The 25,810-nt window shown below is 42.6% G+C and overlaps 1 protein-coding gene across 1 annotated transcript in view; it reads right to left on the bottom strand.

Moving 5' to 3' along the window:
• The window catches only part of LOC112227314 (ski-like protein), a 36,316-nt gene extending 12,212 nt beyond the window's left edge, over positions 1 to 24,104 (bottom strand). The window contains exons 1-2 of the mRNA XM_042308392.1: positions 23,955 to 24,104; positions 20,367 to 21,716 (exon numbers count right to left, since the gene is read on the bottom strand). Of these exons, the coding sequence (XP_042164326.1) occupies positions 20,367 to 21,626 (1,260 nt within the window). The 5' untranslated portion in view covers positions 21,627 to 21,716; positions 23,955 to 24,104. The remainder of the gene's footprint in view (positions 1 to 20,366; positions 21,717 to 23,954) is intronic.
• Positions 24,105 to 25,810: the final 1,706 nt, after the last annotated feature.

Genomic DNA, 25,810 nt, shown 5'->3' on the forward strand with positions numbered 1-25,810 from the left:
ACTTATATGATAAGGATTATGCCTTTGCTGTTGAACAATAAAAAAAAAAGTTGATTTGAAAACCAAAAGAACATGAGAAAAATGCTCGTTTCAATGGCATATTAAGTGTTTATCAAATAATTCCTCAATATTTCTAAGGTCCCATTTTGGCTACCATGCTAGGCTACTTTGAAACAAAGTAAGACCAGCTTCATAAAATTACACAAAATCTCCAGGTTTTAAACAATTATGTTCCTGGTTAGATAGTTTCAAAATTCTGACCGATTTTTGTGCGGTGCCGTGCGCAACAGGCATCCCCACAGCATGATGCTGCCACCACCATGCTTTCACCCTTGGGATGGTGCCAGGTTTCCTCCTGACGTGGCACTTGGCATTCAGGCCAAAGAGTTCAAGCTTGGTTTCATGCACTGTCAACTGTGGGAGCTGTATATAGACAGGTGCATGCCTTTCCAAAGCATGTCCAATCAATTGAATTTATCACAGGTGAACTCCAAGTTGTAGAAACATCAAGGACGATCAATGGATACAGGATGCACCTGCGCTCAATTTCGAGTCTCATTGAAAAAGGGTATGTAATAGGTGGGGGTTCAAATAAATTATAAAACATTTCTACAATCCTGTTTTCGCTTTGTCGTTATGGGGTATTGTGTATAGATTGATGAGGGGGAAAAATATTTTAATCCATTTTAGGAAAAGACAGACAGACAGAGATACAAAACACTTAAAAGTTTCCTGATCTTTCTTATATCTCTATATATAGGGGCGGCAGGGTAGCCTAGTGGTTAGAGCGTTGGACTAGTAACCGGAAGGTTGCAAGTTCAAACCCCCGAGCTGACAAGGTACAAATCTGTCGTTCTGCCCCTGAACAGGCAGTTAACCCACTGTTCCTAGGCCATCATTGAAAATAAGAATTTGTTCTTAACTGACTTGCCTAGTTAAATAAAGGTAAAATAAAAAATCTCTCTCAGATATATGGCATTTTAGAAAAATGGTATTTTAGATTTGGGGGGGATATCTGTTGTTCCATGTAGTGAATATGTTATTCAATGCATTTGCATTGGCTAATAGCAGTAATGCCAAATTCATTCTTTCACCCAATAATTATTATATTTTTTTTATATTTAAGGGGTCTTAAAATTTTAAATCAAATAGCTAAATGATCATTGGCATGACCATCTTAACAATTCCATATGTTACCCTAGAACCCCACACCCCCGGATTAGACAGGGCTTAGACTCTAGACGGTTAAGAAGGGGCCAGGAAAAGACAGAGGAGCTGGTCTCTACAAGGAAGTAAAACTCTGTTTGGGTTAGTATTCTCCCTCTCCCAGACAGAGAACAAGGGAGAAAAAGACACACAGCAGTCAGTGGGTCCGCCCTGTCTGCAGTCTACCACATCCTGTTCCAGAGCTCACTGTTGTTAGAGCAGTATCAGAGTTCACTCTGTGTGTGTGTGTCTCTCTCTCACTTGATTCTCTCTGTGCCCTAAGAAAAACATGCTGAAATAACCCTTGTGACTGTCTGGTTAAACAAACACACAGACACACACCTGTTCCTCTGTCTCTTTCCTTCATACAAACACAGGAAGGAAAAACAAAAGCAGACAGACATAAATATCAGTCAACACACACACACACACACACACACACACACACACAGAGATAAGGACAGGTTTGTTCCTGACCAGAGTTGGCTGCTGGCCTGAGGCACATTTTTCAGGCCACATGGGCACTGTCTAGACGCCTGTCATCAGTGGCAGCGTCACACACACTCCGTCTGCCCCTCCCAGCCCCTCAGTCCAATCTCTCCCTTTTCAGCCATCTCCAGGCTGAAGACTAGTTTCGTCTAGTCTGCAGCCTAGTTTCGTCTAGATAATTAATTACCCAGCTGTCACTGCTTACCTCTGAGTCATCTCAAAAAACACACACACATAGAGAGTGAGTGGGAGGACAGGATGATGACGCACCTCACAGTAAGCACACCAGTGTACACACAAACGTAAACAAACAGTAAAGGGACATAGACAAACGGACAGGACCGGCACCAGGGGATATTGCTTTGGGAGTACAGTACAGTAGTATTTCTCTAATGGATGTACAAACGGAGGAATTGATTCCTGTCAGTCAGAATCCCATCTGATGATGAATCTGTCATGTTGTTGTGATGATGAGAGGAGAGAAGCAGAGGGCATGCAACAAGCAAGTAACACACACACACACACACACACACACAGCCATCCATGAGTCATCAGGCTACAGAGCTACAGGAAGCAGAGCAGTGACGGGGAGGAAGTGACCCAAGTGAAGAGGCTGGGAGCTGTGTGTGTGTAGACAGATGGCCCTGACCCTCTGCCCATGGGTACCATAGCCTGTGTGTCACAGGAACCCTGATGATGCCACTACACAGAGTGTGTCACTCCCTCGAGCATGCTGATAATGGCCCCACGTCATACCTTCACAGTCCAGTAGCAACAAAGTAACGTACATTAGGGATGTGACAGATGGAGAGAAAAATCTGAATGTTTAAACAAAACACAAAAAAAAGACTGGTTCTCCACTTCGTTCATGTGGCTTGCCTTCGCTGCCATTTCTCCAACATAACGACAATGACGTAGTGGACTCCTTGCACATCAACTCCTATTTCTGAGTTTCAAGATTAGTTGCCGTACTTCCAAGAACACAAATACCTGCATCTTTCATAGCGAGCGAGAGAGGATCAACCACCAGGCAGAGTTAGTGCACTAGGCCCATCTATCGGCAATCAAAAGCTGCATCTCGCAATGGAATGCTGTATCTCGCAATTTCGTGGCTTGCAATGTCTCCCAACTTCAGTAAAGCCTATCGTCAATTAATAAACTAGGATACTGAGATGAGTGAGATGCAACACGACGCTCTCACACAGCATCTCCGCACAGGTTCACTTCAGGCTGTTCACAGCATGGTAGCCAGGGCACCAAAATAGTGGAGAAGTTGAGCCTCTAACTTCAACACTCTAAATTGTTGCAGAAATTGAACCACTACACTGTTTACTTTCTGCATCGACGTCAAAATGTTTATTTTCTTCTTAACGTTAAGGATCCGTTTAAACCCTCAACGTGCCCAAACTATACAGGATTGAACCCCCCTCATGTCCATGGATGACACACATGCTGTGTGTGTAGTGTCTCAGTGATGTGCAATAGGCAGTGTGTGTACTATCCGTTTATGACAACAGATACAACAGTACTGTATATTCTCCTAAAGGCTGTGTTTTCCTCAGCTACCTCACGACTAGAGGCCTGACTGTCAGCACCCAGTTGGGTAAGGAGGGAAAACAGTTCTATTCTGGGAGCCCAAAAGGTTGGAGGAGATTCTCCTGAGGTTCCTAATGACAAGAGGACACGGTGTAAGTGCAGCTAGCTCGCAGAAGATCCTCCGCCTCTATCGCCTCTGCTTCCAGGCTTCCTCGTGTTTTTTTCCAATAAGCCATAGTGATGAACGAGACTTTGTAGTAAAGTAATGCGAGACTGTTGCTTCTGTAACTAGCAAGCTTCAAATTCAAACACATTGGCAGCCATGTTGACATGGGAGCTACCAACCAAAATGAGGACAAACTTGCTTTCATTAAAACAAGGGACATGAGAGCAACCAGCTACCACCACGCATTCCATTAACACACACCATTACACACACAGACAGTGTGAATACCTAATCACACACCATGGGTGGGTGCGTCCCACATAGCACCCTATTCAGAGCCTAAAACAAACTTTTTGGTCCACCAGCCACTGTGGCAGGGAGACAACAAACAAAAAAACAGCCACAGATGTTTTACCAGACAAAATATTTTGTCATAATTACTTGTTTTACATGAATGAGCATGCTTTGTAATGTTTGTTAAACAATAAATGTATTACTAGTAAGAAGTGATGTGGTATATTGATACATTTTATTTCCTTTTTTTTGTAACCAGAGTATCACTGAACAGACAAAAAAAAAAAGTTGGCTGTCACTTTAAGGGCGGGAGGTTACCTTGGCAACGAGGGCAGGGCACTCAAACTCTCAAGTCTTGTGACAGTGTGCCTATGGGGTAGAGAATTTGACCAGTAGCCGATGCATCTTTGCTAGCAGTTGAAGCAAACTCAAACATTGGAAGACAACCTTTCTTGTAAACAAAACAATGTAAATAGCCAAGACACAAGGATAAAGTTTCACTTTAGTACTTTTGAGAAAATTACACTAACTTTCATGCCTGTGCACAGCGCTTCTAAAAATGAGCCAAATCACAGTACGCACAGCTCCCCAGCCAGGCAGTGTGGCTGTGTGGGATAAACAGTTGAAGTCGGAAGTTTATATACACATTAGCAAAATACATTTAAACTCAGTTTTTCACAATTCCTGATATTTAATCCCAGTAAAAATTCTCTGTCTTAGGTCAGTTAGGATCACCACTTTATTTTAAGAACGTGAAATGTCAGAATAATAGTAGAGAGATTTATTTCAGGTTTTATTTCTTTCATCACATTCCCAGTGGGTCAAAATTTTACTTACACTCAATTAGTATTTGGTAGCATTTGCATTTTTGTGAAGTGCACCAGTCCCTCCTGCAGCAAAGCACCCCCACAACATGATGCGGCCACCCCTGTGCTTCACGGTTGGGATGATGTTCTTCGGCTTGCAAGCCTCCCCCTTTTCCCTCCAAACACAACAATGGTCATTATGGCCAAACAGTTCTATTTTGTTTCATCAGACCAGAGGACATTTCTCTAAAAAGTACAATCTTTGTTCCCATGTGCAGTTGCAAACTGTAGTCTGGCTTTTTTATGGCGGTTTTGGAGCAATGTCTTTGTCCTTGTTGAGCGGCCTTTCAGGTTATGTCGATCTAGGACTCGTTTTACTGTGGATATAGATACTTTTGTACCGGTTTCCTCCAGCATCTTCACAAGGTCCTTTGCTGTTCTTCTGGGATTGATTTGCACTTTTCGCACCAAAGTACATTCATCTCTAGGAGACAGAACGCGTCTCCTCCCTGAGCGGTATGACAGCTGCGTGGTCCCATGGTGTTTATACTTGAGTACGATTGTTTGTACAGATGAATGTGGTACCTTCAAGCATGTGGAAATTGCTACCAAGGATGAACCAGACCTGTGGAGGTCTCCAATTTTTTTTCTGATGTCTTGGCTGATATCTTCTGATTTTCCCATGATGTCAAGCAAAGAGGCACTGAGTTTGAAGGCAGGCCTTGAAATACATCCACAGGTACACCTGCAATTGACTCAAATTATGTCAATTAGCCTATCAGAAGCTTCTAAAGCCATGACATCATTTTCTGGAATCTTCCAAGTGGTTTAAAGGCACAGTCAACTTAGTGTATTTAAACTTCTGACCCACTGGAATTGTGATACAGTGAATTATAAGTGAAATAATCTGCCTGTAAACAATTGTTAGAAAAATTACTTGTGTTCTGCACAAAGTAGATGTCCTAACCGACTTGTCAAAACTATAGTTTGTTAACAAGACATTTGTGGAGTGGTTAAAAAATGTTTTAATGACTCCAACCTAAGTGTATGTAAACTTCCAACTTCAGCTGTATTATAGGATTAATAGTTCTGTGTGATTAGCCACCAGCGATGAAACAAAATGACAAACACTTTGAAAACAGCTACTGCTTCATTCATTTCGCTAGAATTTGAGCTCATACGTGACTGCGAATGAAATGCTTGCGCTCTGGAGCCCTGACCACGCACCAACGTGGCTGGCGAAATATACATATTACCTGCCAATTCCAAAATCTACCGACATTTGGCAGGTCGCGGGTGTTAATTTTAGACCCTGACCCCATTCCCTTCATAGTGCTCTACTTTTCACCAGACCCTAATGGGCACTGGTCAAAAGTAGTGCACTATAAAAGGGATTATTTATTTAGGATGCACGTCATCGCTTCCCCATGGAAATGACAGCCATTACAGAACCTGCTGCAGATATAGAAGTAGTAAAGGGGAGCGAAGAGGATTCCTTTAATGGAATACGGTCTTTTCCCTCTTCCCACATTTGCATCATGTATAATGGAGAGATAGATGGTGGAAGGAGAGAAGGATGGAGAAAAGAGATGTACAGAGACTAGAGAATGTGCAGTTTTAATATGTTCCTGTGTGTGTGTGCATACACACATCCGTCTGGTTGCTCTGGGAGACTAGACACTGGGCAGTTAATCTTCTCATTGACCAATGTATTTATGTACTACTAGCACTAAAAGGCAACATATTCTCTATATAGTGCACTACTTTTTGATCGAGGCTCAGGCTGTATATAGAAAATAGGGTGCCATTTGGGACACAACCCTGGTCCCATGCTAACAACCTCATCTCCATGTTCTCCTCTCGATCCTCCCGCCTTCCTCTATGTTGTTGGAGCCAGCTCTGTCTATCTGTCGACTTTAGGTAGTGAGACAAGGGAACAGGCGTGTTTGTGTGTGTTTAGTCTGCTGCCTGACTGGCTGGTTGGCTCTGGGCTGGAGTGCGTATGAAGCAAGCTGCAGTTAGAAAACCCCTTCCCCCTCCCCCTGACAGGGCCCCTCACTGCCAGAAACAACAGGGCAGGAGCATAGCTCTATGGAGAGAAGTGAAGTTTCCCTAGTAATTCTACAGCGCATTTCCATACAGGATTTACCTCAGTGTATTACCCAAGCTATCGAAACACAATTTCTCTAGTATAACATAAGGGTGTGTACTAGGGGTGTAACGGTACACTTACCGTACCATTCAGACCGTGAACCTGAACGAATACAATAAAAAAAATGTACAAAATGAAAATAAAAAAATAAAAAAACACTAGGCCAGGCAATAAAACACTAGGTAACAGGCTATGCCTACGCCTCGAAGTAGGCCTAATGCCTCGAAGTAAATCTGAACTGAAAACACATTTCAGGTTATTCTGTTAAAACTAGAGCCTATGCGCACGTCCTATTCAAAACTATAATCTTAATTGGCACATTTCAAACTGTCCTTTTGCGAGGCGCAGCCGAGAACTCGTTCTGTGCGACAGTGAGTGGTGGGGTCGATAAACCAGGAGGATCCTCAAATCAGCATTTAAACCAACAGTTTGGGAAAATGTTGGCTTCCCAGTAGATTAAAACGGTGATGGACAGATGTGGATAAAATGTTAACAGCATGTCGCCACGCTCAATGAGAATAGCCTATGCAGCTGCCAATACCTCCAATATGTTGACACATTTACGCTGACACCCCCCCAGTATACCAGAGAAAGATGGAAACGCAAAAAAAAAAAAAAAACATTCCCCCTCTGCATTCAAGTAGCACTTGGCAGCTGATTCTGAACGGGCCAAAGAAATTAAAGGAGCGATAGGTAGGCGGTTTATATATTTACAGTCTCTGGTTTATAGCCGAGGATATGCGCCCGTTTTCGGTGGTTGAGAATAGAGGGTTTCAGCACATCGTGAAAGTGCTTGAGCCACGTTACAAACTTCCCTCTTGCAGTTTTTATTGAATTGGCCAATGCACTCTGTTGTGTTAGCCCATCACATTACCCCAGAGTGGGAGACATACCGTGCTACAGACACGCAACCTTTATGAGAATCACGAGTGCACATCTGGCACGGTCAGTGCAATCCTGGATCGCCCCTACACTGAACGCCAACCTCTAACCTCACCATAACCCTTCCTTAACCATTTTAAATGGCAACTTCAAGGATACCGGATTGCACGGACCCATCCCGCACTGAAGGAAGCAGTGTCATGGTGCGTTCGTAGCCAAGTGGAAAGTGGGAATTTACCACATACAACTGGGGAAAATCCACTTTAACGGCCCTCAAACTGGTAATTACTAGTGGGAAACTCGTCTTTCATCCCGAGCACCCACTTCTCACACATGGTGACCTCTGATGTCACCTACTAAGAAAAGGGCCTCCAACAGCATTTTCGGCAGTTAAATGCAACAAAACATTATTTATAAAAAGCAATCTATTAATGTGTTTTTTTTAACACAAAAATTTGTTTACAAGCATGATAGCTGTACTTTTTGTTTATGGTTGACGGTTTATTGGCCATTAGCCAATCGGCATTTCTCAATGAGTTCAAAATCACATGAACGCATCCAACTGGTACTTACAACTTCACAACTGGTAAATTCCCACCTCCCACATGGCTACAAACACAGCATCAGAGTGGAAACTTGAGGCACATTATAACAATCCGGTCTCAACAGACAACGCAAGAAACATTGTGACTGCGGAAAATTGTCAATAGCATTTAATTTCCCAGCTGTACCAAAACGTGACCCAAAAACCGCAATACGTACTGAACCATGGTTTTGATGAACCATTACACACCTAGTGTAACCAAACTGGTAATTACTAGTGGGAAACTCGTCTTTCATCCCGAGCACCCACTTCTCACACATGGTGACCTCTGATGTCACCTACTAAGAAAAGGGCCTCCAACAGCATTTTCGGCAGTTAAATGCAACAAAACATTATTTATAAAAAGCAATCTATTAATGTGTTTTTTTTAACACAAAAATTTGTTTACAAGCATGATAGCTGTACTTTTTGTTTATGGTTGACGGTTTATTGGCCATTAGCCAATCGGCATTTCTCAATGAGTTCAAAATCACATGAACGCATCCAACTGGTACTTACAACTTCACAACTGGTAAATTCCCACCTCCCACATGGCTACAAACACAGCATCAGAGTGGAAACTTGAGGCACATTATAACAATCCGGTCTCAACAGACAACGCAAGAAACATTGTGACTGCGGAAAATTGTCAATAGCATTTAATTTCCCAGCTGTACCAAAACGTGACCCAAAAACCGCAATACGTACTGAACCATGGTTTTGATGAACCATTACACACCTAGTGTAACCACTGGTGTTAGTCAAAAAACTTTCCTTCCTTTCCTTAGCTGTGGCTGTTTAGAAATAACGTAGTGACTCTCATTAAACATCTACAACCACAACTGTGAGCAGGTTGTTATTACAGCAGAGGAAAATAAATAAAAACGGGGAGAGAAAAAAAAGACTAACACATCCACACGGGGGGGGCGAGAGAAAGAGGCTGGGAGCGAGAGGGAGACATAGGGAGGAGTCCAGCTCTAGCGTGTGATTGGCTGAACATGAGGGTTGAAACAGGCTGAGTATTTCGTTCAGACGAGGTCTTGTGAGGTTAGTCTCCCCCTGGACAAGGAGAAGAAGAGCAGAGGAGCGAGGAGGGGGAGGAAAGAGGGAGAGGAGAGCAGGGTTCATACACATGTTGACAGATGGAATTTCATGACTTTTCTGTGACTTCATGACTTTTAACCAAATTTCCATGATCAACAATTGGCAGCGTCTCTATGTATTTACAAAAAAAGTAAGCATATTGTGGTAACAACACTGGGAGGCTGCTCTCTGATGCCATGTACCACCTCCTGTCGTTGTTGTTAGTCAACTGTATAACACACACACACACGTGGTCAACCCTAAGGCTGGAGACCTACTGGGTGTGCAGGCTTTTGATCAAGCCCTGCTCAAACACAAACACATCAGAGCCAGTTTACGAAGGTCCCGTTGAGCAGCTCATTTCGAAAATGTGGTTTGTTAGAGGGGAACTGTAATAAAAGTTTGCACGCCCATTAGCTCTCCTGAAGGACAGTTGACCAACCTTGATGTACAGTGCCAGTCAAGGTTTGGACACACCTACTCATTCAAGGGTTTCTTTACTTTACTATTGTCTACATTGTAGAATAATAGTGAAGACTATCAAAACTATGAAATAACACACATGGAATCATGTAGTAACCAAAAAAAAAAAAAAAAAAAAAAAAAAAGTGTTAAACAATTCAAAATATATTTTCTATTCTTTGAAGTAGCCACCCTCTGCCTTGATGACAGCTTTGCACACTCTTGTCAGACTGTCTCTCTCTCCTTGAGGAACAGCCTACACATCTCACAAACACATGCTGGTGATGCGCACAACCAGATAATGTGTCATTCAGATCCTGGCTGATATGTAGATTTTTATTTGGTTGCTAAAATATTTAAAAACTTTTCCTAAATAACTGATATTAACAGAAATTAAGTGAATTTCCATTACTTTTCAGATTTGATCATTTTCCAAAACTTTTCCACACCATTTTAAAATTCCATCACTTTTCCATGACCGTACAAACACTGGGAGTATAGTGGGAGACGAGGGGGTAAAGCGGCTTTATAACATACTTCATGAGGGTTTTGCATGCCTGAGCCGTGCGTAGAGCGAAAGAGAGAGTCAGAAACAAGAGTGGTCTGCTGAGTTATGTAAGCATCAACTTATCGTCTAGTTTCAATGCTTATTTTGCTATGGTCTTCTAATTGGGCCCTCAGGGATGTTGACTGTTTAAAATGTAAAAAATGTGGTGGGGCAGGGCTCCAGACACGAAGTGGGAAAGTCTGTTCTGTTCAAGAAATCTGCAGAGAGTAGAATGCTCTAGTCTAGAATAATTTGGAAGAGACAGACAAGTGACCCCCACTCCTATAATTCCAAAGCCCTCAAATGCCATGAGGTGCCATAGAGAAGAGTCCCCTCAGCCAGCTGGCCCTGAAGCTAAGTTCACTAACCACTACCAACCCAATAAAGCCTCAGGACAGCACTCAGAAAATCAGGCCCAACCAAATGATCACAAAGCAAAATATATCACCTATTGGAAAGACACACAAACAAAAAAAATGGTCGAACCTCCATGCGATTTGGTACACAATAGAAAATTGAGAAAAACATTGACTATGTACAGATTCAATGAGCACAGACTCAATAGAAACAGGCCATCACAGCAGATCTGGCTACCCAGAGAGGACAGGTTGTGCCCACTCTGCCCTCAGAGGTCGAGAGAGAGAGCTGCGAGAACTACACAGACTTAGTGGCAATCTTTTTTCTTCCCCAAAATTGAAAAAAAATCCAAAGATTTTTAAACAAAATCTGAAAAACCCCTTTTTGCCATATTAGTTGCAAATGATGTAGCTCCCTGAATCCTGACACACGGGTAGGGACAACCAGCAGAATGACAAACCACAGTAATAACATTTCTACCTGTGTTTTTCTCACTATTTCATGATTGTCCTCATTCATTTCTTATTGCATTGTCCTGTTAATTGCTACTGAGTATTATCATTTTTCCTATTATCAATCTGCATCCTCATTGATTTGATATGTGTGTATATTTGCTTTGGCAATGTATGTGGTAACACTTTCCATGCCAATAAAGCCAATTGATTAGAGAGCAAGAGCGAGAGAGAGAGAACTTGAGAGAGCACGTGAGACAGAATGCAGGTCTGGTCTGTGGTAATGCAGTCACTGGTGTGTAAATAGCCAATAGAGGAAGCATAGAGAAGCAGCTGTCTGAACAGCAGTCGTCGTCGTCTGGGACCTGCCGACACAGACACGCACAGGGAGTGTTGTCTGTCTACCACAGCTGACATGGTGCCAGGGCTAGAACTACAGGGGTGGATTGCTATAGGGCAACATGGCTGGCTCTTCTGGACAACTCTCAGGCACACAGACAGACATGTAAATGTTCCCAGCCTCACACACTATCCTAACAAGTACGTCACAAAGTGTTTTTCCTAATCTGAATGTGTGTATATCAGGACACTGTGTCCCTCCAGACAGTCTAGCAGGTATTTCACAACCAGGCCAAGGAGGAGTCACACACTGGGAATTTCTGCTTTCCTCTAATCAGGGAACAGAGACAAAACGCCTCCCAACATAGATGACGCCACCCTATCAATCTGTGTGCGTGTCTGTCCGAGAGGGAAGTACAAGCTGCTTGTCATCCCCGCAGGCTCATTACATCATTGTTTTAGACGCCAAACACACAAACGCTGTAAAGAGCCGCCAGTTATAGTCATCTGTTGTAGCATCTGTCTGTTGTCTCACCAACATCTCGGTTGACACTATCATTACTAGAGAACGACTGATAATTGGGAATCCTAACCCAAAGGGTAACCATAACCTGAAGGTGTTCCTAATGTTTTGTACACCTAGTGTATGTGTATTAAAGAAGGAAAAGGTTTGTATTTGGTCCCGTATTCCTAGCACACAATGACTACATCTAGCTTGGGACTCTACAAATGTGTTGGATGCATTTGCTGTTTTGGTTGCGTTTCTGATTATTTTGTGCCCAATAGAAATGAATGGTAAATAGAAATGAATGGTAAATAGAAATGAATGGTAAATAACGTAGTGTGTCATTTTGGAGTCACTGTTACTGTAAATAAGAATAGAATATGTTTCTAAAAACGTTTACATTAATATGGATGTTACCATGAATACGGTAAGTCCTGAATGAATCGTGAACAATGATGAGTGAGAAAGTCACAGACGCTCAAATGCCATACCAAGACATGCTAACCTCACCATTACAATAACAGGGGAGGTTAGCATTTTTTGGGGGGGGGTATGATATTTATGCCTCAAACTTCCTCACTCATTATTTATGATTCATTCAAGAAGTTAAATCTGCTTTGGATTTTGTTTCCTTGCCATGAGTCTCGCGATACTGGTATCGTCCAGGCCGTAGCGAACAGCCACAAAAAAAACACAGCCAAACACCTAAACTAACAAAAACATCACAAAATCTCATCATAATATATGCACGAACCGCTGACTGGATAGCATGTGATAGGCTTACCTAACCAGTCAGTGGTAGGCTACATGATACACCATAAGGTACGTGTGTGTGTGTGTGTGTGATTAGTCTGCTCTGTGGTGGAGACGTGTCTGCGTGACTGAGTGGCCCCAGGTCGATCTGTCTGACACTCTCAGACGAAAGTGAGACAAGCCGAGGAGCGAGGGAGGAGAGGGAGAGAGAAAAGGGGGGGTAGGAATGTGGTTTGGGCACTAGACTAGACACCAGACAGTATTTCCGGCAGAATCACGCACACACGTCAAACACACAGGGAGGGGGAGGCTGGGGCTTCTCTCTCTCCTCACGCTCTTTCTCTCTCTTTCTGCCAAACACAAAACACAGTGGACAGGGAGTGCCAAATGACTGTACAGCAGGTAGTGTTCTCACACCTGTCTGCGCGCACACACACACACACACACACACACACACACACACACACACAGAAACTAAAGCCTGTCTGCTCCGAGTCCATAGTCTCTTATTTAACCCATGTGCCAGGCGGCTACAGAGAAGACAAATTACTTGACCTAGAAAACACCAATTAAAGACAGTGTTTATCTCAGCAATACAAAACTGAGCCTACGTCCCAAATGGCACCCTATTCCAAAGATAGTGCGCTACTTTTGATCAGACTTATGGGTCCTGGTTAAAAGTAGTGCACTATATAGAGAATAGAGTGCCATTTGGGACGCACATGATAGTCCGGTTTGGTCAAGAAGAAAACATGAGACATGGATGTGAACCAGTCAATGGAAGGGAAACAATCTATAGCTTTTTGTGTTTTCAGCTATAAAAACAAAAAAGAGAGTCGCACACTCCATATAGATGTATAAACTCCAAGTAATTTATTGAGTAAAAGAACCAACGTTTCAGCATCCCTGCCTTCTTCAGGGTGTCTGACATTTCTATAGGTCCCAGCCTGTGCACTGCTCTCTCTCTCCCACTGTCACTTTCTTTTTTGTAAGAATGACGGAAAGAAAAAAAACATCAAAACCCCCTATCTGGTCTTTAGTGGAAAGCACTGGTGGTGGTGGTGATGCAACATGGGCATTCCCCCATGCAAGGGCTTGGGTTGCCTGTTTCTGTGCACTTCCAGCTAAGTGGTACAAAAAAAGATCAAAGGATGGTTTCCCGGAAACATCTTAAGCCTAGTCCCCGTTGCGAAGACATTAAAACATAATTCAACAATAGATTTTTTTTTATTGAACTATATGAAAAACTTAAATGCAATGAACTTATAAAAAATATAAATGTTTTTTAAATATATTTAACCTTAATTTAACTAGACAAGTCAGTGAAGAACAAATTCTTATTTACAATGACGGCCTAGGAATAGTGGGTTAACTGCCTTGTTAACTGCCTTGTCTGGGTAGGAAAAACAGATTTTTACCTTGTCAGCTCGGGGACTCGATCTAGCAACGTTTCGGTTACTGGCCCAACACTCTAACCACTAGGTTACTTGCCAACCCAAGATAATTTGCCCAAGATAATCACAAGACATGAACAAAATGAACCAGTGATTCGTATTTTCCTGCAACTTTCTGAAATGGAACACGAATGCCCACTTTGTGTAGCTGCCAGTGATGATGCTAATCATAACCTTCTGGTAGAGATGGAACAGCTTTCCCAAAAACCACCTAAATGAAATGTTAACTACAAAGTAGCCTATGCCTACATGGCAGAATGATGATTATTTGCATAAATCCAGTGTCCATTTGTTTTGCCAACTCTGCAATCACATGAGCGCTACAGAAAAATTGCTAACCAAACAACGGTCTCCTCCTCTTTTTACGGACCTCAAAAGTCTCCTGATGCGTTTTAAGTATTGTTGTGAACTAAAAACATAAAATTGAGTTGCTTTACATTAAAAATGTGTGGTTTTGAGAGCAAAAAACAGGTGAAACTGTAATCAGTGCAAAAAAATAATAATAATAATAATTTTTTTTAAATGATAGGGCCCTAAACTAGGGTTGGGCGGTATACCGTATTATTTCTATACACACACACACACACACACACCGGTATTTAGGGGTCTAAAAGGTTCACCAAACCCAAAGTTCAGTATGTATTGCGGTATGGAATCACAGCTCGGTTACAGGGGTAAATTAAATGCCAACAGTTACTGTAGTTACTAGTCACATGTGTGACTGTCATAAAGGCGGCTTGTTTGTAGTACGGTACTTCTCATCTCCCACTGCGGGGTCATTTGATGGATTTGACAGATTTGGGTTTTTAAATTTACCATATAACAGTATTTCAATGTTTGGTTTGTTAAATGTGATACGCAACTCCGGCGAGTTTAATGTCCGTTTTTATAGTTTACTCCGTTTGCAACATGCAAGTCATCGCTCCTCCTGTATGCCGCTTTGGTCCTTGCTATCTGGGACCCTTGGGACGTCCCTACCCCCCCCATTGAAGTTTACATTTAAAAGGGTTAAGGTAGGGTAAAGGTTATGGTTAAGGTTTAAGGTTACGGTAGAGACCAAGGATCCCGGATATAGCATGCCGGTTCCCACACAAAGCCCTGCTCGGTCACTCAAGGAGAGCATGTTGTTGCTTGACCACGAAGTCACGAACACTTCACTTGCCGTTCACTCTGCAGTCTGTATGGTCAAAATGTTGGTGACATGGATGCTGCTTTCAAGCGTTACATAATTACACTGTTAGTTTGTTTGTCTGCAAACAGCTAGTTTGTCTTTTCTTAGCACATGACTAAAATAAATTATGTTATCTGCTAATGCTAATCACTAGCTAAATGTATTCAGAGTCAGAGCAAACGTAGCTAACTAATAGAGCCAGATACCAGTACTGGTGTAGGCCTAGATCAGCATGTGGTTTGGACAACAGTATCTTCTAAATCAGAAAGGAACAGGCTTAGTATTAATATGTTAGCCAGAGAGCTAGCTAGTTACATGAGAAAATATGTAACATCGTATAGGATCCCCTGGGAAACACTGACCAACAATACCCTGTCACAATAATTCCTTCCAGGCTTATTCATTTGTCGTGTCATGTCAAACAAAAATGTATTCAAAGTGCTGTCCGCTATATTCCAACTACTGAATTACAAGAATCCTTGTATGTCCATGATTCCAACAGTTCACCAATAAACTAGGCCTAGATTGTTTGCCCATATCCATTATGGAGCCCAACATGGCACAGTGTGGAAAATATTTTAAAAAGGGCAAGAAATGCAGAAATGTATGAAAAATGCTGAATTTTTAGGGGGTTGAGGTTAGATTGAACAGTATAAAACTATCAGAACGGAGCAAGCCATATTGAAATCACTTATATAGGTGTTGCCACTCTAGGGTACTGAACAACTCATATTTAGAATTGTATTATTCAAAAACATAAAATACTGTCATAAATTTGAAAAATATCATGATATGAAAATTAGGCCATTACTGCCCAGCACTACCCTGAACTAAGAAGCATTCAACGTATATATATATTATATATATTAATTGAGAATCTACATTGAGAATGCTTCTTAGTTTAGGGTAGTGCTGGGTAATATGGCCTAAATTTCATATCAAGATATTTTTCAAATTTATGACAGTTCACCGATATAAATCGGTGAACATATGGGAATCGGCTGATATTAGCTAAAAATGCCAACATCAGTATCGGCCAGATGTCTAGTGTAACGCCGATGTTAAAAACCGATGTCAAAGCTACCGTGCAATGATACCACGTAAAATTGTGCGCTACATGAGCAACACAGCATTCCTAACCTAGCCCACAATGTTTGCTGTGTGGATCGAGCAGTCAACAAACCGAGCAGTCATTTGAAAAAGTAAGAACATTTCAGCAAGACAACTCAAAGGCGAAATCCATTAAAGCCGAGATAATGGAATTCATCCCCTTGACAATCAACTGTTCTCTGTCGTGGGTGATGTTTGCTTTCGCCGACTGAACGAGCACCAGTACACATTACTAAGTGCGCTATTTTTCAGATGTTGCCCTACCAGAGCTACACAGTAATAGCGTCGCTGCTATTAGCTTCATGACATACATACTATGGAACGCAGTTTGGGTCTTTGCATATCAAAAAAGATACGGTAGCACTGTCAATGATGTACAAAAAAGTCTGCAAACAAGCAAACACCGGCCAAGAACGATGAGTTTACAATACCTCGTTGGTAATAAAGCATCATTTGTTTGACCGCAACTTCTGGGGTAGATAGCTTTAGCTTGGTACCTAGCTAGCACCAATACAACCAGCCTGAAAACAATGACCATTAGAAACTGAAGTCATTTTCATTATTCTTTAGCAATGATTTAGGAATCCTTGTGAGTAAGTATTAGCTAGGTTGCCACTTGTTGTTTACCTACTGAAATTGAACTTCAGTTCATGAAAATAAATAGCTAACTAGCTACTTAACCCGGTTTCCCAAAGCTAACGTTATAAGCAGCCAGCTAGCTTCATCTGGCTAGTGAGGCTCGACCTGAACGGGTTATCTGTTATGAAGCTAGCCAAAATAAGGATTAGGCACAATAGTGGAAATTGTGGGTCGCGGTCAAAATAAATATTTATGCCATACTTTTATTTTGAAGGCTAACCGCAAAGTCCACTATTGCAGCAAATCCTTATTGTGACTAGCTTCACAAAGATGGTTCTGACCACCATTAATCAAATGTCTTATAAATTAGGGTTATTTTAGATGATGACACCTAGCTAAATAGTTAGCTAGCTAACTATAGCTACTGAAAGAGATTGTCGTTTTGCTATGTTTTGGGGGAAGAACATTGTTTGTATCAATTAGCAAGCTAGCTTTTTTTAAATGACCAGCACTGTAGATGCGCGAGACAACTTTACCAGCGTCATAACATATGTATCGAAGAATCCCTGTAACATATGAAATACCAGTGATAGTTATTACACTATGTAAAACATGTATGAACGCGTTAAATTATTATGTGACGTGCAGTCATATTCAGGGAAGCTCATTTGAATCTTTTTTGACATGCAAAGACCCAAACGGCGTTCCATAGAAAACCTGGTTGAGAATGAAAACTGAACAATGAAACAGCACAGCAAGTATGTGAAAGAAATAGGTTATGATTGTTTTACCGGTAATGGGGACATACGTAAATGCCAACAAAAAACCTTTTTGGTCAGTGTGGTGTGTTTGTGTATAACCTTTATTTAACTAGGCAAGAAGGTTAAGAACAAATTCTTATTTACAATGACGGTAACGGACGATGCTGGGCCAATTGTGCGCTGCCCTGTGGGACTCCCAATCACGGCCGGATGTGATACAGCCTGGATTCGAACCAGGGACAGTAGTGACGCCTCTTGCACTGAGATGACGTGCCTTAGACCAATGCATTCATGTGTGTGTTAACTATTTAACTGTACTAGCCGCCTTCTAGAAGCTTAAAAAGGCAGCTAAAATATATATATATATATATATATATATATATATATATATATATATATATATATATATATATATATGGTATTGGTATCGTTTTTGGCAAAGAAAATCTGATATCGGTCAAATATATATGCAGTGGGGCAAAAATGTATTTAGTCAGCCACCAATTGTGCAAGTTCTCCCACTTAAAAAGATGACGCCTGTAATTTTCATCATAGGTACACTTCAACTATGACAGACAAAATGAGAAGGGAAAAAAATCCAGAATCACATTGTAGGATTTTTAATGAATTTATTTGCAAATTATGGTGGAAAATAAGTATTTGGTCAATAACAAAATATACCCTTTGTTGGCAATGACAGAGGTCGAATGTTTTCTGTAAGTCTTCACAAGGTTTTCACACACCGTTGCTGGTATTTTGGCCCATTCCTCCATGCAGATCTCTAGAGCAGTGATGTTTTGGGGCTGTTGCTGGGCAACACGGACTTTCAACTCCCTTCAAAGATTTTCTATGGGGTTGAGATCTGGAGACTGGCTAGGCCACTCCAGGCCCTTGAAATGCTTCATACGAAGCCACTCCTTCGTTGCCCTGGCGGTGTGTTTGGGATCATTGTCATGCTGAAAGACCCAGCCACGTTTCATCTTTAATGCCATTGCAGATGGAAGGAGGTTTTCACTCAAAATCTCACGATACATGGCCCCATTCATTCTTTCCTTTACACGGATCAGTAGTCCTGGTACCTTTGCTGAAAAAAAGCCCCAAAGCAAGGTGTTTCCACCCCCATGCTTCACAGTAGGTATGGTGTTCTTTGGATGCAACTCAGCATTCTTTGTCTTCCAAACACGACGAGTTAAGTTTTTACCAAAAAGTTATATTTTGGTTTCATCTGACCATATGACATTCTCCCAATCTTCTTCTGGATCATCCAAATGCTCTCTAGCAAACTTCAGACGGGCCTGGACATGTACTGGCTTAAGCAGGGGGACACGTCTGGCACTGCAGGATTTGAGTCCCTGGCGGCGTAGTGTGTTACTGATGGTAGGCTTTGTTACTTTGGTCCCAGCTCTCTGCAGGTCATTCACTAGGTCCCCCGTGTGGTTCTGGGATTTTTGCTCACCGTTCTTGTGATCATTTTGACCCCATGGGGAGAGATCTTGCGTGGAGCCCCAGATCGAGGGAGATTATCAGTGGTCTTGTATGTCTTCCATTTCCTAATAATTGCTCCCACAGTTGATTTCTTCAAACCAAGCTGCTTACCTATTGCAGATTCAGTCTTCCCAGCCTGGTGCAGGTCTACAATTTTGTTTCTGGTGTCCTTTGACAGCTCTTTGGTCTTGGCCATAGTGGAGTTTGGAGTGTGACTGTGGGGTTGTAGACAGGTGTCTTTTATACTGATAACAAGTTCAAACAGGTGCCATTAATATAGGTAACGAGTGGAGGACAGAGGAGCCTCTTAAAGAAGAAGTTACAAGTCTGTGAGAGCCAGAAATCTTGCTTGTTTGTAGGTGACCAAATACTTATTTTCCACCATAATTTGCAAATAAATTCATTAAAAATTCTACAATGTGATTTTCTAGATTTTTTTTTCTCATTTTGTCTGTCACACTTGAAGTGTATGATGATAAAAATTACAGGCCTCTCATCTTTTTAAGTGGGAGAACTTGCACAATTGGTGGCTGTCAATACTTTTTTGCCCCACTGTATGTATTTATGTATGTATATATATATATATATATATATATATATATTTCTTTTAACGATCCCTAAGTATCAATTAACTAAATTACTTAAAAATACTTAAAAAGTAATTTAAATATGGAAGGGTGAAGCGGGGTGGATGCAATGGATGTAAATTGTCAGCCAATCCATTCAAGCCCAAAGGTCTGTGAGAGAGTCCACTAGTTCGGTTAGTGTTGTGGCCTATTGTCTAGTGATGGTTCTAGTGACCTCCAGCTGACCTGGAAGACAAATGATGCCCTTCCCCGTGACACACACACACACACACACACACACAGGGACCAACCGAAAGAGAGAGACCAGCTGGTCAGCGGTCATCCTGTCCGCCCCTCAAAATCAGTTTATTGATCACGTACACGAATTTGCATATGTTATCGCAGGTGCAGCGAAATGCTCGGATCTACTACACTACAGCCAGCAGGAGGGGTAACACCTGTCCCCTGTCTTACACACACACACCTACCTAATGAAACCCATAGTTGGGGGCTGGCTTCTAGAGATTCAATAGATACCATGTATTGGTAGTTATATCGACAGTGCAACCAAACGAACTGATAAAATGTAAAGAAGTCTGACACACACAATAAGAGAATCAGTGCTTACTTTGTCAGTGGTCCTGTTGTAGTGGAACTTGTCCTTCATGTCCTCTAGCAGCAGTTTGAGCTGCGGCTCCTCAGGCATTCCCATATACTTCCTCCCCAGCTGCAGGTAGCACGGCCACTTGGCAGAGTCAAAGCCCCAGTGACAGGTCCTCTTGTCCGGGGACTTGTGTGAGTGCATCACAAACTTCTGCGGTGAGAAAAGCAGCTGGCACTCCACGCACTGAACACAGGGCGCCTCAGGCTGTGTGTAGAACTGGGGTACAAACAGACCCTGGCATTTCCCTAGACACTGGTGCTCCACCTGGAAGCTAGACTCCGTCTCCTTTAGGAGCCCCTGGCCGGGCCGCTTGGTGCTGGGGTCAGAGGACAGGGCAGCCCCCGGGCGGAGCAAGGAGTTGCAGAGGCGCTGGGCGTCGGTAAGGGTGATGAGGCCGCAAGACGGGGCGTTGAAGGGTAAAATACCCAGCACCTTGAGGATGTGGAGCTGTTCACCGTCGCAGCGCGAGCAGTACACGTAGAGCTCGTCGCACACCGCATTGATCTGCTGCAAGGAGAAGTCGCGGAGCACCGAGTTGAGCACCTGGGGGAGGCAGAGGCGTTTCTCCCCACCGACAGCAAAGCAGGAGATGGATTCCCCCTCTAGAAGGGAGTGGCTTAACTCTGTGGAGCTGTCGCTGGGCACCAAGAGGGGTCCACCTCCTAGGACTGGTGGGGAGGGTAGAGGGGCCACGCTGGGGCAGGAATCAGGGCTGACCTCGGGGGAGGCTTCGTGGCCGGAGCGGGCTGAGAAGGCTGCTGGGCCCCCCAGAGAGCTTTGGCTGCTGAGGGTGAAGGCAGCCAGTGTGTGTTTCAGCCCAGGACTGAGATCCAGAGCCTTGGCTCCACATACCTGGAGCTCCCCTCTACTGTCCATCTCTATGGATCTATCCATGCCTCTATCTGCCTCCCGGTGCTGGGTGTACTCCTCCCCAGACTCCCTCTTCACCTTGGGGGTCTGGGGCAGGGTGTCTAGGCTGCATCGCTTCAGGTTCATCTCAGCCATCAGCCTCTTCTTGATGGGCGCGTCCTCTAGCCTCTCTCGGTACAGCCGCTTCATGTTGCCCTTGAACGAGGTCAGATCTTTGAATGAGGTTTTCAGACTCGTCTGAGTACTGGCCATGTCGGCGTTGATAGAGGTCCGTTTCGTTCCAATACCACCTTCACTTGGATTTATAGAACCCTTTGAGTTAATGTGGGTTTTGTTAGTTTGTTTTATTCTCATTTCAAATGTTCCAGATCTTCTGGTGTTCAGAAAGGTACATGGTGGAGACTGCTGTGTTTCTGTTCAGATTGTTGTCTGTATGTCTGCTTCCTGTAGGGGACGAGAGGTGGGGTAGTGGGGGAGTGGAATGGTTCAGGCGTTAACACAAACCGAAGGGAGAACATTTACATTTTTCTCCCTAGTAAAACTCAAACTATGTTAAGCCTGCATGAAGCATTTTTCATGTCAACTGAAAGGATTTGTCTAAGTAGAAGACTATCCCATCAGATGCCTTTTTTCTCTGAGCATAAAACAACATTGAAGGTGTTTACATGTTTTATGGAGGCTATCCTGGTTGGGGGTTGAGTGGCTCAATAGACCCATTGGGGGCCAAATGGCTATTTACCATACCTCACCACCCAAACATCTGCCCATTCAGCCCTTGTCATTGAACCCCATGGGGCAATGACAAGTTTTCACCCACCACACCATTTCATTGCCAACAGAAAGTGCTAGTTTTGTCAAGTAAAACCAACCAGGTGGCCAGGCAACCAACAACTAGTTTCTAACAATTCTCTCTGGCCTTCTTTCAGTCACTAGAAACTGTGACAAAAAAGTTCACACTTGGTGTAGCCTAGGTAATCAAATTAACAATTTGCCCAAATGGCTGTAAATTGACCAAATAGCTAGCCACCCCAACCCCACCAGTTGTCCTGCTTGCTGTCCTCAAGCCAATGTCTGCTCTGCTGGTAACCCCACGCTGACCCCATCAACTATGTGAAAACAATTGATAAAGGAGTATAATAAAGGCTCTCATTCAACCGGTTCAATTGTTATCGAAATGCACAGCGTGACATGGAATGGATGTTGAAGAGGTATCTTCCCTATGCCCCGGAATCTAGCTGCATTTACACTGCATCAATTCAAATAAAAAACTGTTCATACCTAGCTACATCTATAAACGATGGTTTTATTAACAGGAAATTGTACTGTGATCCAATTTTAGGATCATGTACATATGTGGCTACAACATTTCACTGGGAACCCTCAACATTGGGCGGTGTAAACAACCACCCTCCAATAAAGCTACAATCGTATTTGCTTGTGGGTGACCAATGTATTTTACACTGCAATATCATCCATGTAAAATCGACTGCCAAATACAAAATGGGGTTACATGTGTGTGTGTGTGTGTATGTATGTATGTATATATATATATAAAAACAACTGAAGAGAGACTATACATGCGTTTAGGCAGTTCAAATGTAGCTCTGTGCGGACTACAGCGACAACACTAACGCGTTAGCTAGATTATACCAGAACCAGCACTGACCTCCATGCAGTAATTACAGTAAGTACACCGCCGCCAGATCTTTCCACCAAAGCTAGCACTATCCGGGTACAAAAAGTCGGACCACAGAGCAGGCTTTGGTCGCAGTAATAATTACATTACTATCAATGCAAGGAGGTATGCGGCGATGCAAGCTTCACCACCCGTGATTCCTGCGTGGATTTTACAACCAAAACTGACATTGTCCCCACGCAACAAAATAGAGTTCCGGCTAAGAAAGGTTTTTAGACCATATTAATATTCTTACAAATCTAACTATTTCCCCAGAAAATATCGCTGAGATTCCATTGCTGTCGTTTTCCCTCCATCTCGAGCAGTGTCACCCCCTTCTTCGTAGCTAGCAAGGACACCGCGCACAGCCTGCGCTCTGTTCCATTCCTCTGGCTCGCCACGGTGGCACCGGTATGCAGACAGCACTGATAATGACGTTCACTGGCTCAACTACCATCTGCGACTGGACGGTCTATCGACCTAGTTAGCTACCTGCAATTTCCAGCTAACATTAGCTAAACGTAGAACCAAATACCCGGCTTGTAGCAGCAAGTTGAGCGGACATGAGAATTAGCTGGCAAATGCGAACCTCGATAAATACTTGTCTTGAAGGAAATAAAACATAAAATATCGAATATTGGGTATTAATGGTAAGGAAACCAATAACGTTACAATGATTATGGCAACACATCTGAGGACCGCGTAACAGAAAACAGATAAAGACAATTCGATAGCTCGAATTAGCATTGCTTTAGCTACAAAAATGTACTACGTTATACCCGAGCTGGGGAAACGGATTAGCCAGGTTAGGTTAGCATAGCCACTACTGTTACACACCCTGCGCTGTATGAAGCCATAGCAAACTAGCCTAGGCTAGTTAACAATTAGCGAACGCTTGTTAAACCCTTAAAGCATGCCACCATTTCGGTAAACCGTCAAAATAATCCAACACCCGATACATCACATTACCCATTTCATCATGTACATAGAAGCAAATAAGGACGTACCGAACCCCGATTAAAAAGACTGAGTGAGGTCGTTTCGGCTCCTCTTCTCTCGGTTCTCCTCTGTAATACCGAGCGTCAACAAGATGCAGCTAGAAACCACTACATCTAGAGCCCCGCAACGTCACATCACTAACGGAGATACGTCACCCAGACTCGAATTGGGCACGTCACGGAAACAGTGTGCAGGGGTGTCTGTCTCGCAGTCTGGTTGGTTTGTGTTGCCTTCATCTGCAGTGGACAGGGAGAGAATGTTGCGCTCTCTCACCGGCCATAACGATTTGTTTTGTTTCCCATTCGTTTTGTCATTGATGTCCAGACCTGTAAAATATTTAAATAGGTTACATATTAGTCAAGGTGTGTGTTCTTTTCAAAGGCCCAACTATTAATAATATGTTTTATTTGAAACAATTCCCTATGTGTCTTAAATAATCAACATATTCTAGCGATGTTCGCTAAATGAGCCACGTTACACTGAAGGTCCCCAAAAAATATCAAACAAAGCTTTTTAACCTCAAATACACTACAAGTGTTACATTCCCTGAATTGCAGGAAAGTTATGCTGCAACAGTTGGGTCAAAGGAGAGAATGGATCACTGCTGCTACCTCGCTTTCTAACCAAGGTGCATGAATTGAGGAGCAAACTGAGGCAGAGAGGCCCAATTAAGATCCTATACCTGTATATAGGAAATATGGTACCATTTAGGATGTACATAGAGATGATTTACACCTCTGACTGGGTTGCTGCTGCTGTGGCTTCCTCAGACTCATACCTGTATCATGAATGAGCCATTCATGTTTTTACATGTTTTTACAAGTGGGAAGGGAAGGGGCAATGGAGGTCTGAATTCAGTTCTATCTATTGTCCAGATACTGTTTCAAGCCCTACATCCTCCCTGAGGACCTGAACCAGAAGGGCTAGAGGAGTTGTATACTATATAAGTGTACTTAAAGGGACTGTATAATGTTTCATATTGGACTCACTTTCTATACACTAGGCAATCCCTTTCAGAGATTGGCAGTAAAATGTGTTAATATACAGAGGAAAGTAAATGTCAAAAGTTCACTCTTCTGTCAGGCAGATAGAGATCATTACAACATATTTTAGGTCACATTTCTTTGATTGTTTAAAGTAGCCATAGCTGACTAAACTCCACTCCATGGTGAAGGAAGTTTCTGCTAAACTCCACCAACGGAGTGGAACAGAGACCACTCACTGGGCACAAACTGGTAAAACCAACGTTGTTTAAATGTAATGTGTCAACGTAGTGTTCTCCTTTGGAGAATTTATCTATCTACGGCTACCTTTTGGTCTCCCATCCACAGCTATTGTTTCAATTCAACACAGAATTTAACAAAAAATAGACAATACAATAGGCCTAGGGTTTCAAGCTCTGGTTGATTTCAAATTGAATGATATTTAGAAAAAAGTTAAAGTTTCTTCTTATGAAATCATTTAAAGCGTGCATGTTCAAGATAGCATACACACGGTGCATTTGGAAAGTATTCAGACCCCTTGACTTTTTCCACATTTTGTAACGTTACAGCCTTGTTCTAAAATGGATTTTAAAAATTAAAAATCCTCATCAATCTACACACAATACCACATAATGTCAAAGTCAAAACAGGTTTTTTGATTTTTTTTGCATTTGCTCCTCAATATCCTCAGCTGGTTCAGGTTTCTTTTTTGTGGGAAAGAAGGGTGGAGGTCTGCGTCCCTGCATCGACTACCAAGGGCTGAAAAGGATCACGGTTCAGAACCGTTACCCCCTACCCATGATGTCCGGCACCTTGGAGCTGGCCTAGGGGGAACAATTCTTAACCAAACTGGACCTCCGCAATGCTTACAAACTGGTGAG

This window comes from Oncorhynchus tshawytscha, linkage group LG28 (genome assembly GCF_018296145.1).
Source record: "Oncorhynchus tshawytscha isolate Ot180627B linkage group LG28, Otsh_v2.0, whole genome shotgun sequence".
Lineage (NCBI taxonomy): Eukaryota > Metazoa > Chordata > Actinopteri > Salmoniformes > Salmonidae > Oncorhynchus > Oncorhynchus tshawytscha.